The 11,290-nt window shown below is 56.3% G+C and overlaps 1 protein-coding gene across 2 annotated transcripts; it reads left to right on the forward strand.

Annotated features, from left to right (window-relative positions):
- The first annotated feature begins 1,005 nt into the window (after nucleotides 1–1,005).
- Nucleotides 1,006–11,290, forward strand: SERPINH1 (serpin family H member 1). 2 transcript variants are annotated; one of them, XM_049713324.1, is made up of 6 exons: nucleotides 1,057–1,193; nucleotides 2,630–2,673; nucleotides 5,209–5,864; nucleotides 7,041–7,139; nucleotides 7,253–7,485; nucleotides 10,266–11,290. In XM_049713324.1, the coding sequence occupies exons 3-6, from the start codon at nucleotides 5,243–5,245 to the stop codon at nucleotides 10,566–10,568; spliced, it is 1,257 nt and encodes a 418-aa protein (XP_049569281.1). In that variant the 5' UTR covers nucleotides 1,057–1,193; nucleotides 2,630–2,673; nucleotides 5,209–5,242; the 3' UTR covers nucleotides 10,569–11,290. The 2 variants fall into 2 exon arrangements, with proteins under 2 accessions (XP_004279854.1, XP_049569281.1); XM_004279806.3 differs by lacking the exon at nucleotides 2,630–2,673 and having other exon boundaries at nucleotides 1,006–1,193.

An 11,290-nucleotide genomic window follows, 5' to 3' on the forward strand; every position in this document is an offset into this window, starting at 1 on the left:
AGATGTGCATACCCCCCTCAGAATGTTCATCCTAAGGGCAGGGACTTTGTCCTGTTCTTGGTTGTGTCTTCTGCACCTGGAACGGAAATGAATACCCCAGCTTAGCTCAGAGCTCAAGAGGCTATCAACTGGGGAAGGGTGGGGCAAGAGGAGTTGATAGTGAGACCTGTGGGAGAGGACCCAGACAGGGAGGGGGCAGGGACGACCAAGGACAGAGAGACAGAGACAGACAGAGACAGACAAGGAAAGGAAGCAAGGAATGACATTTCACAAAGGAACTGAGGCCCAGAAAGGAAAGTAACTTCTTTAGGGGCACACAGCATATTACTTAGTGGACAGCCAGGGTTTTCTTCCTGTGCACCCCTCCAGGCCCAGGCAGACCATGTGGTGTTTCCCAGGTGTCTCCAATACTTTCCTAGGTGAGGGTCAGGTACTGGGACTGGCCCGACCACTCTTCCTGTTGGGTTGGCCACTGAGGTTGAGCTCCAAGGTGTTCAGGATAAACTGCACATGGAGAAGGGTGCTGCCTCCCAACCTCTGACCACCTCCCCTGAGAGGAAGGAGAGGGGCCCTGACTGAGGAGGGGGTGTGTAGGGGAACCCAATTAAGTTTCAGCTCAAAAATGAAGGAATGGATCCACTTGGAGGCAGAGCTGCTGCAGGGAAAGGGGTGCTGGAAGGAATGTGCAATCAGGGGTAGCTGGCTTGTGCAAAGAGCCTTGGGGTGTTAGGGGGCTCCTCTCCGGGGAGTTGGACCCTGGAGACCCATGTCCCCTCCAGCTAAGTGTTCCGAGCTCCCACTAGGGTGCAGAGTCTCAGCTGAATCAAAGGATGCCTGCTCGCTCTGCAGTCGTGCGGGGCCCCGGGCGCCCAGCCTCAAGGCAGGGGCTCCCCGGGTGCCGCGACCCCGTCCGATGAGGGGGGCAGTAGGACCCAGGGGCCGGGTGACTGCCCGCAGAGGGAGAGGCGGGAGCCGGGGCGGTTTGGGGGAGGTCTTTGGCTTTTTTTGGCGGAGCCGGGGCGCCCTCCGGAAGCTTTTCTAACTTTCCAGAAGTTTCTCGGGACGGGAGGGAGGTGGGGGGGGGAACGCCATATATAGATCTGGAGAGCGGGGGCGCGGCGGAGAGTGGAATCCGTTCGCGGCTCGAGTGCGGCACTGTGACTGCGGTCCCGGCGCCAGCACAGCCCGGCCAGGTGAGGGGCGGGGGCGGCCCGGGTGGGGCGGGAGCTTCGGGGGTGCTCAAGAAAACGAGAGGGGAGAGCGGCCCGCGGGAGGGTTTAGGGTTCACTCCAGAGCCCGCAAACTGGAGTCCCTGGCACTTTGGGGACAGCTGGAGGGTTCGGCATGGAGAACCCGGGGCTGCGGGGTGATGGCGGAGCGAGCCCGAGGGCCAGAGCAGAGATCAGAGCCGGGATGGGGAGTCGGGGCACTCAGAGGGCCCGGAAAAAGTGCAGGGTTCCGCAGAAGTGTGGGGCAGGGGTGCTGGTGGCAGAGAGGAAACAGTGGGGCTGGGAGCCGGGATGCTGAGGCTCGTCCCTCTGCAGGATCAAGGAGGGAGAAGATGGGGTCTGGAATGCCTTCCAGCAGGGACAGGGAGGCCAGGCTGGCTTCGGGGTGCCTCCAGTTGTGGGGTTGAGGCCCAAGGGCCAGTGGACCACCCTCCTCACAGGCTTGCTGGGGGGGTGCATCTGAGCCTCCTGAGGTAGGGTGGTAGGAAAAGGAGGTGAAATAGCCTTGACTTTTACTTGGCTCTTGGGGTCCCCATGGTTTGGGAGGAGTCCCCCACCGCGGCTCCATTTCTGATCGGCAGCCAGCACCAGTCTCCCCCACTTCCCTCCAAAAAGGGGTGCATCCTCCCACAGAAGGGACAAGGGGGCGCTCCCTAGAAGGCTTTGAGTCACCCACTCTAATTCTGTCCACCGCCACCTGGTTCCTGGAGTAACTGCAGGGTTACGGCTACTTAAGAGGCCGGGGTTCCCTGCCCCCAGCTTAGGGACATTCCTGAGACGGCTGGAGTGGTGGAAGAAGAATGAAACCGCTTCCAGCATGACCAGAAAGGCCTGGCCCCTCCTCTTCCCGGGCTTCCGGCTGGTCCCGCTGGTCTGCAGGGCCCGGATGGAGGCCGGATGGAGGCCGAAGGAAAATCAGGGGGCTTTGGTTCCCTGGAAGTCTCTGGCTGGGACCACACCCTACTGTCCTCTGGCAGTTCATCTGCCCATCCCCCCTTCCTGAGGCCTCCGTGTCCCCTCCTTTTGTCTCTGGTCACCGGGATTCCCAGCAGAAATGTTTTTTCACGGGCTGTGTAACAGGACACCACATCCAGCCCTCCAGAGGGGCTCTGTGGGTGCTTCTGGGAGGAAGGAGCCCTGTGCTAGGAAGCCTGACCCCCACTGATCCTTGGTGGACTGGAGGTGGCTCCCTGCCTGCTCTCTGGCCTCAGTTTCTCCCACTGTTTGGTGAAGTGAATGACCTCCAAGGTCATTGTAGATCTGGGACTGGTTACGTCTTCCTTCTGCCAGGGGCAGTGCAGACAGGGTTCCATATGGGGGCTGGGCCTACCAGGCCCCCTCCTCACCACCACGCCAGCTCTGCCCTATCCCATCCTCCTCACTCTTCTGTTTTCTTTCAGAATGAAAAAGGCAGGCATTGACCTCCCCCTGAGGCAGTTTCAAGGTACTTTAGCCCTCCTCAAGTGTTCGAGAGCCCTTCTGGTGGTCCCCCCCCAGCATCTGCTTCCCTTCCCTCTACTTACAAAAATCTGGAACCCAGTCTCAACTTGGCCTGGCTAGCTGTGGGCACAGCCCTTGGTTCTGGGCTCGTGTATTTTTCTTTATGGGAGTATAAATCTTCTAACCTTAGCCTAAGGGCTAGGATTTCTCTGTAGCAACAGGGGCTGGGCTGTGGGAGGCTGGCTTGCTTGCAGTGACTTGCCTTCCTCCGTTCCTACTGCTGGGTTAACAGGGCAGCCCTTCTCCATAGCTGCACATCTCCCTGCAGAGCGTGACGTTGCGGGCTGGAAGCTAGGGCCAGGGAGGCTCCGTGGCACCCCCTGGGACCTGAACCCAGGCCTCCCGCTTCCCGAATAGGAAGCCCCCCTCTGCAGGCGGGTGCAGATAATTCAGTTTCCAGCCTGCCACGTCACCCGGCGCAGGAGCGCAGCTGTGTGGCTGCCTGAGGAATCCCAAACTAGTCATTTGGAGCTTTCTTAAAAAGCCCCTCCCAGCCCTTTAAGGTTCTGGTTGGCTGGGGGTGGGGCTGTCAAGACAGTGCCTGCCACGTGGCAAGGCTGTGAACTAGACTCCGAGACTGTCTCTCAAGGGGATGCTGGTGGCCTCTGCAGAGGTCCCAGCTCTGGCATCGGCTGTCTGGACTAAAGGCGGTCTTTGAATAGGATGACCATATATATGCCTGTTGTCCTGGCCTAATAATTAGTAGTGTCCCATTTTACACTCTTAAGTGTCTTTTTTTGTACAATAATTATATGGCCGCTCTGCCTTTGAGGCTCCAGGCCTGGTGGGGAAGTAGCTAGGGCTGGGAGGAAGGCGGCCTGGGCCCTGAGATATTCCCTTCCCAATCCGTTCCTCAGGGTGAAATTCTGTCTTACCTCTGCAATCCATACTCTAGGCTACAGATCTCTTTGATACCTCCCCCCAGGCAGCTGTGGGGCTCAGTGGCCTTCCCTCCTCCCACCACCTCTCCCCATGTACCTTTTGCTTCTCTGCACCGCACCTCCAAGGAGGTGGCAGCCCAGGGAGGGGGGCCTTGGCTTGGTTCACAGGATGGCTGCAGCAGTAGAGTCTTCGCAGAAAGCCAGTGCTCCCCAGGCAGGCTCAAGGCCTGAGGGTCGTCCACCAGGATTCTGAGTTTTCCGTCTTCTTGAGGACCATGAGATGGGATCTGCCAGAGCCGTGGGATCACCGCGGCTCCTTCCAAACCTTCCCTTTGCCATGTCACCTCCTCTTCCCTGTGCTGCCTGGAGAAGCGGAAATGACCTCAGATTGGAGGAGTGTGGAAATAAGTCCATGTGGAGAGACTGTCCTGATGGGAGGCCCCAGAGAGGGGAGAGGGGCTTGTCCTAGGGGCCACTGCTACTGCTGTGGTTTGAGGAGGGGACCTGAGGGCAATCTTGAAGCCACAGAGTAGATGGGCACGTGTGGTGATGACTGTCAGATGGGAGGGAAGAATGGAATCTGAGGTGGCCCAGCTTCCTGGGAGAATGAACACACATCTGGCCACCAGCCTCTGGTGAAGGGGTGTTGGTGTCATTGTTCCTTTGAGCTGTGACTTACCCTCTCCCTTAGTATCCTTCCTCTCAGGAAACCTTCCTCCCTCCACCGGCCCCCCCAGCTTTTGTCCTGGGGATTTCACATCCGCTCCAGGGGCTGTGGGCAGATGGGCAGGCAAGTCCCTGCCGAGACAGAAGCCTGGGCATGGAGACCTAGACCCATACAACTTGGAAAATGGAGCCTGAGGCTCAGAGAGGGGAGCACACACACATGCACACAGGCGAACTCAAGGTCACCCTTGGGGCAGCAGAGTAGAGCATCTGGACTCTCTCATTTAATGAGTGAACCAACTGGCGACTCATTAACATCCCAGGGCAGGAGGAAAGGCATTCGGGGAGGAGCAGGCCTATACCTCCACCCACGTGACATCCTTTGTCCAGGCCCCTGAGTTTCATGCAGACCCTGAGCCCATCTACCACTTTTTTTTTTCCCCCACTGGAAAAGGGCCCCAGGGTTGTATGAGATCAGAGCTAATAACTAAAGACCCCAGGTTTGGGCAAGTGGCCCTGGTTTTTGTTCATTAAGGAACAGCTGAGGCCTCTTGTGTGCCAGGCACTGGGGATATATATAGACAGAAGCCAGACTAGCTAGGTTTCCTACCCTCCTGGAGGTCACAGACTAATTAGGGATGGAAACAGTACATAACAAACATAAGTCTAAATGTTAAGTTCAGTGCAAGAAATCAATAGAGCTGAGGTGGGGATTTGCCTGCTTTGGCTGGGGAGTCAAAGAAGGCCTCTGAGAGAGTGGGCAGATGGAGACCCCCAATCTGGGCAACCCGGAGTTAGGTCCGGGCTCCCTAGAGCTCTGGGCCGTCTTGCTCCCATCTCCAGGGGACATGGTGACAGCCAGAGGCTAGGGATGGTTGTTGGCGAGGAACGACTAGGGCTTCAGGGCCGCCCTCTCTCTGCCACCCTCACAGGTCCTCCGTGGTGCTCACACCCCGCCTCCCAGCCATGCGTGCCCTTCTGCTCATCAGCACCTTCTGCCTACTGGCCAGGGCCCTGGCCGCCGAGGTGAAGAAACCCGCGGCTACAGCAGCTCCCGGACCGGCTGAGAAGCTGAGCCCCAAGGCGGCCACGTTTGCTGAGCGCAGCGCCGGCCTGGCCTTCAGCCTGTACCAGGCCATGGCCAAGGACCAGGCGGTGGAGAACATCCTGCTGTCGCCTGTGGTGGTGGCCTCGTCCCTGGGGCTAGTGTCGCTGGGCGGCAAGGCGGCCACGGCGTCACAGGCCAAGGCGGTGCTGAGCGCCGAGCAGCTGCGCGACGAGGAGGTGCACGCGGGCCTGGGCGAGCTGCTGCGCTCGCTCAGCAACAGCACGGCGCGCAACGTGACGTGGAAGCTGGGCAGCCGCCTGTATGGGCCCAGCTCGGTGAGCTTCGCAGAGGACTTCGTGCGCAGCAGCAAGCAGCACTACAATTGCGAGCACTCCAAGATCAACTTCCGCGACAAGCGCAGCGCCCTGCAGTCCATCAACGAGTGGGCGGCGCAGACCACCGACGGCAAGCTGCCCGAGGTCACCAAGGACGTGGAGCGCACCGACGGCGCGCTGCTGGTCAATGCTATGTTCTTCAAGCGTGAGTCCGGAGGGGCGGGGCAGGGCGCGGTGGGGCGGGGCCTCCTCTCCCCGGAGCCCCGCCCCTGGCAAATCAGGTCAGTGTTCCCGTGCCAGAGCACCACAGCTGGGGCTCCTTCAGTCCTCATTAACAACCTGTGGACCCAGAGGGAGGCACTGTTACTGAACTCTTGTTACATACGAGACACTAGATTCAGAGAGGTGTAGTGTTGTGTCTAAAGGAACGGGACAGAGATGCAAGCCCCACTGAAGGACTCCATAAGATGTGCTCCTGCCGTGTTTCATCACATCAGAGTGTTGTTGCTTGTCTTGGAATCAAATTTAGTAATCAGTTCTATCTCAGTAATGAGCTGGAGAAAGGCTCCACATCTGTGACCATTACTAACCCTCAAAGCAACTTTGGGGGCAGGTGGTGTTACCTACATTTCACAGGTAAGGAAACTGAGGCTCAGCTAGGAGGAGAGAGCCCGGACTCAGGTCCAGGTGCATCTTGAATTGAAGATTCGATTTGGGCTTAATGTGTATTTTTGAGTACCTATATGGATAGCACTGTCCCTCTCACGGCATGCTGTGAGCATGAGGTGACCCCTCTTTTACAAATGAAGGGACCAAGATAGGGGTGAAAGGTCTTGCAGCCAGTTGGTGACTGAGACTGAATTTGAATACACGTCTGTATGTGACATAGGGCAGGGCTCATGCCACTGTCACGTATTCATGGTTTTTTGGGTCATTTTGGGGGGCACAGAGACAGGGCTTGCAGACAAGAATGAAGGGTGGTCTTGGGGCATCCCCTGCCCGGGGCACAGACCTCAGTTAGCAGGTGGGGTGGGAAGTCTAGCTCAGCGCATGTTGCGCAAATGCCTGACAGCTGTCAGGGCGGAGGTGGACATGGTGGTAGCTCAGCTGAGGGTCCTCCTCCTGAAGGCACCCCCTGTAGGCCCTAAATGTAGAGAGCCGTATCTTCAGGCAGCATGTCCTGGGGCCAAGACCCACACCCCCAGAGCAGGGAACATGTACTCTGTGGGCTGGGGCTCGGGGGGAGGTGGGCCGCAGTGGAGCCCAGAAGACTTTAACAAAGGCCTTGAGCGGGGAAAAATCCAGGGTATGCAGTTGAGGGGAGTGTCTTGACAAGATGGGGGCATCTATTTCTGACCTTGTGTCCTACTTCCCACTACAGCACACTGGGATGAGAGATTCCACCACAAGATGGTGGACAACCGAGGCTTCATGGTGACCCGTTCCTATACCGTGGGCGTCACCATGATGCACCGAACAGGTAGGTGCCTTGCAGGGCAGGGCTGGGGGGCCAAGTGGGGGCTTGAGGGTGCTTGGGGCCTGGCCCGCCCCCGCCCCACAGTGTTCCCAGCGCTGTTTCTGCTCTTCTCCCAGGTCTCTACAACTACTATGATGACGAGAAGGAGAAGCTGCAAATCGTGGAGATGCCCCTGGCGCACAAGCTCTCCAGCCTCATCATCATCATGCCCCACCACGTGGAGCCCCTGGAGCGCCTTGAGAAGCTGCTGACCGAAGAGCAGCTGAAGACCTGGATGGGGAAGATTCAGAAGAAGGCTGTTGCCATCTCCCTGCCCAAGGGTGTGGTAGAGGTGACCCACGACCTGCAGGTGAGGGATGGCCCAACTCAAGGGCCTGCAGGGCTTGGAGGGGGGCATGGCGCATGGGGCAACCATTCACCAGCTCCGCAGGTCTGTCCTGAGCCCCTCTGGCTGTCCAGGCAGTACTGGGCTGTGTTGGGGGAGGAGGCATGGTCCCTGCCCTTGGGAAGATGGTGATAACATCAATAGCTAAATATTGGGTTGGCCAAAAAGTTCGTTCAGGTTTTTCTGTAACGCCGTACGGAAAACCCAAACGAACTTTTTGGCCAACCCAATATAATTGAGCACGTGCTGTATGCTAGGCACTCTTCCTAAGCACTTTGCATGTATTAAACTCTTAATTCTCAAAACAACTTTATTAGGTAGGACTATCAACCTTATCTTACAGATGAGGAAAGTGAGGCTCAGGAAAGTGAAATAACGTATCCAAATTCACACAGTCAATAACTCAGACGTTTTTGCAGGCATGCCTCATTTTATTGTGCTTCGCTTTACTGCGTTTTTTTACAAACTGAAAACGTATGGCAATCCTGCGTCAAACAAGTCTATTGGCTCCACTTTTCCAACAGCATTTGCTCGCTTCGTGTCTCTGTGTCACGTTTCAGTAATTCTCGCAATATTTCAAACCCTCCACCAGCAAAAAGATTGACTCCCTGAAGGCTCAGATGATGGTTAGCATTTTTTAGCAATAAAGTATTTTTAATTAAGGTATGTACATTGATTTTTTAAGCCATAATACTATTGCAGAGTTAATAGACTACAGTATAGTGTAAACATAACTTTTATATGCACCGGGAAACCAGAAAATTCGTGTGACTCACTTTATTGCAATATTCACTTTATTGTAGTGGTCTGGAACTGAACCCGCAATATCTCTGGGGTATGCGTGTATAGACTGTTCAAGCTGGAGGATTGTCCCCCATGCAGTAATAAGACTAATAATGGCTTTCAGCTCTGAGTCACTTGGCTGGAAACTTAACCAAACCCGCTCAACATCATTTCTCCCTCATGACCACCCTGGGTGGTGGGCAGCGGCTCAGAGAGAAGCAGTGACTCGCTAAGGTCACCCTGGCTAGTAAGCAGTGGAGCTGCAGTTAGTTCTCAAGGTGAAAACTCAGGGTGGCCTTTTCGTCAATCAGGAGAGAAAGATTTTTTCCTCTACTCGACAGGGAAAATGTTCATCTCATTCCTTCCTTGGATTCCAGAAATGATTCCTTGGCAGGTCTCTCACCTACAGAATTGTTTCAGACTTGTTGCTGAGAGAGCGTGGAGAGAGAAAGCTTGAGATGAGATGGGGCTTAGGCTCCAAACTGGAGACTAGTGGAGCTTGTGTGGTCTGTACTGTAGACGGCACTGAGGGTTTCCAGAGGAGCCACCTGTCTCCCTCTTGCACTTGTCCCGACTCTACCCCAGCCCTTTCTCCTGCAGTTGCTGTCATCTGACTCCCCTTCTTTCTCCCGTGTTTTCCTGGCACCCTGGTTGGACACACTACCCGCTATCCTGCAATAGATTGAGTTGGGAAATTCCAAGAGGGTGATTTGTGCAAAGTCAAGGGGACTGGAATAGCTGGGCCTAGAATGCCTGTCTCAGGACACCCTGACTCTCAGATCCCTAGTTCTCGTGCCCGTTTGGGCATGCTGGGGAAGTGCACTGTCCCGCAGAAGCCTGGGCCCTGAAGGCTGCTGTTCACTCAGCCGACAGTCCTTTACTGCCACCTCTTCTGCACTGAGAGCCAGGGAGAGCCCTGAATATGGGCCCTGCCTTGAGGGAGCTCTGAGCCAGGTGGGAGAGACAGACAGGACCACACACTGATAGCCAGAGGTAGGCCAGGGGTGCTGAGGCCCAGAGAGGCGCGGCTCCAGTCTTGTGGGATAGGGAAGCCTTCCCGGAAGACGTGGAGTCTAAAGGGCCCTACAGAGACAGGGTAGCCACCGAGATGCCATCGAGGATGCAGTTTCAGGGAGGCTGTTGAGTGGAGAGCGGAGTGGGACATACTGAGGGTCAAGGCTGCAATGCAAGCACAGGTCACAGGAAAGAGCTTGTCCTTGGCTTCCAGGGTGCGGAGCCTTAGAAGAGGGGGTGTGTGTGTGTGCGTTTTGACTTTTTACTATGGAAATGTATAAAAATATATTAAAGAGAGATTAGTATCAGGAACCCTCATGTATCCGTCACCCAACATCAACCATCGTCAACTCATGACCATTTATACACACCCATTCCTCGCCCATCAGATTATTTTGAAGCAAATCCCAGACATCATATCACTCTGGAAAGGTTTTAAGCCCCAGAGTGATGGGGTCATAGCTGTCCTTAGGATAAGTCTTTCTCAAACGAGTGTGTCAAGAATTACCTGGAGAGTTGGTTCAAAAGGTTCCCAGCCCACCCCCAGAGATTGTGATTCCGTGGCTCTGGGCTGGAGCCAGGGAATGTGCGCTTCGTGTAAGCCCCTGGGTCACGCTGATGCTGGCGACCCACCACCCACAGTTTGAGAAGCACAGGTCAAGGTGGCTCGGCGGGGCCAGGCATAGATTTTGCCTTTTCCCCCTGGGCCTTAGTTTCCTCATCTGTGGTGACGTGGTGATTGGAAGCTGTTGCAGGGTTTTCATGAGAATTAGGAAAGCAGTGCTTGGCAGTGCCCACGCCATGTCTGGCACACAGAAGGTGGCAGGGAGTGGTCATCTCTGCTCTGAGGGAAGAGACGGGAGGAGACAGCAGGCGGTGTGGGTGGAGGGTGAGGGTCTAGGAGCCTTACCCACCGTGGCCTCACCGGCACTCCCCTGGTCCTGCAGAAACACCTGGCTGGGCTGGGTCTGACTGAGGCCATCGACAAGAACAAGGCAGACCTGTCTCGCATGTCCGGCAAGAAGGACCTGTACCTGGCCAGTGTGTTCCACGCCACCGCCTTCGAGTGGGACACAGACGGCAACCCCTTCGACCAGGACATCTATGGGCGTGAGGAGCTGCGCAGCCCCAAGCTCTTCTACGCCGACCACCCCTTCATCTTCCTGGTTCGAGACACCCAGAGCGGCTCCCTGCTGTTCATCGGGCGCCTGGTCCGGCCCAAGGGTGACAAGATGCGAGACGAGTTGTAGGGCCCCAGGGTGGGTGTGGGATGGCACGGGGCAGCGGGAGGCTCCTGAGACACATGGGTGCTATGGGGGTGGGGAGCTGAGGTACTGACCTTGGATGGTCCATGGGGTGGGGGTGGGAAAACAGGGGGGCTGGCTGTGTCTGAGCAGACCTTCCTAGCCAGGATTCACTCTGCCTGGACACAGGCCCCCAGATGTCAGGATACTGAGCCCAGAGACCCCACATCCTGTGGGAGCTGGGCAGTAGTCGTGGAGCCCTGCTCTCGGCCCTGGGATCCAGGCTGCCTCGGTCAGTGTTCATATTTATAGCTGTGTGCTTTCTCAGCTGTGAGACAGAATCGAGCTGGGGATTTAGCCAAGCCCTCATGGAAAGGGGGCCCTCTTCCTGATACCACCACCACCTCAGCCCCTCCCCGGCTCCCTCCCAATCTTCTGACTTCCCTCAACTATAAAACTAGGTGCTGCAGCCCCTGGGACATGTACCTGCCCCCTGCCCCTGCCCCCCCATGGGTCTGACCCCAGTGAGGGGGTCGGGTATAGCTTATGGGGGGGCAGGGGGAGCTCTTGGGCAGACTCCAGTCAGGCATCATGGGGATGAACATTTTTTTTTTCCTTTTATAGATTTTCAAAGATGGGGAGGAAAGGGGGGAAATGAGCCTTTGTTGCTGTCAAACAAAGATCTTATTTGTACAATTGTTTTTTTTCAATAAAATTTTCCAGTGAAA

The sequence above is a fragment of the Orcinus orca genome, chromosome 8 (genome assembly GCF_937001465.1).
Source record: "Orcinus orca chromosome 8, mOrcOrc1.1, whole genome shotgun sequence".
Classification (NCBI taxonomy): Eukaryota; Metazoa; Chordata; class Mammalia; order Artiodactyla; family Delphinidae; genus Orcinus; species Orcinus orca.

Excerpts from the sequence above, each read along its gene's own strand:
- SERPINH1 (XM_004279806.3), top strand. The coding sequence starts at position 5,243 with ATGCGTGCCCTTCTGCTCATCAGCACCTTCTGCCTACTGGCCAGGGCC. Across the intron at positions 5,865-7,040 it reads CAATGCTATGTTCTTCAAGC|CACACTGGGATGAGAGATTC; the intron begins GTGAGTCCGGAG and ends TTCCCACTACAG. Across the intron at positions 7,486-10,265 it reads AGGTGACCCACGACCTGCAG|AAACACCTGGCTGGGCTGGG; the intron begins GTGAGGGATGGC and ends CTGGTCCTGCAG.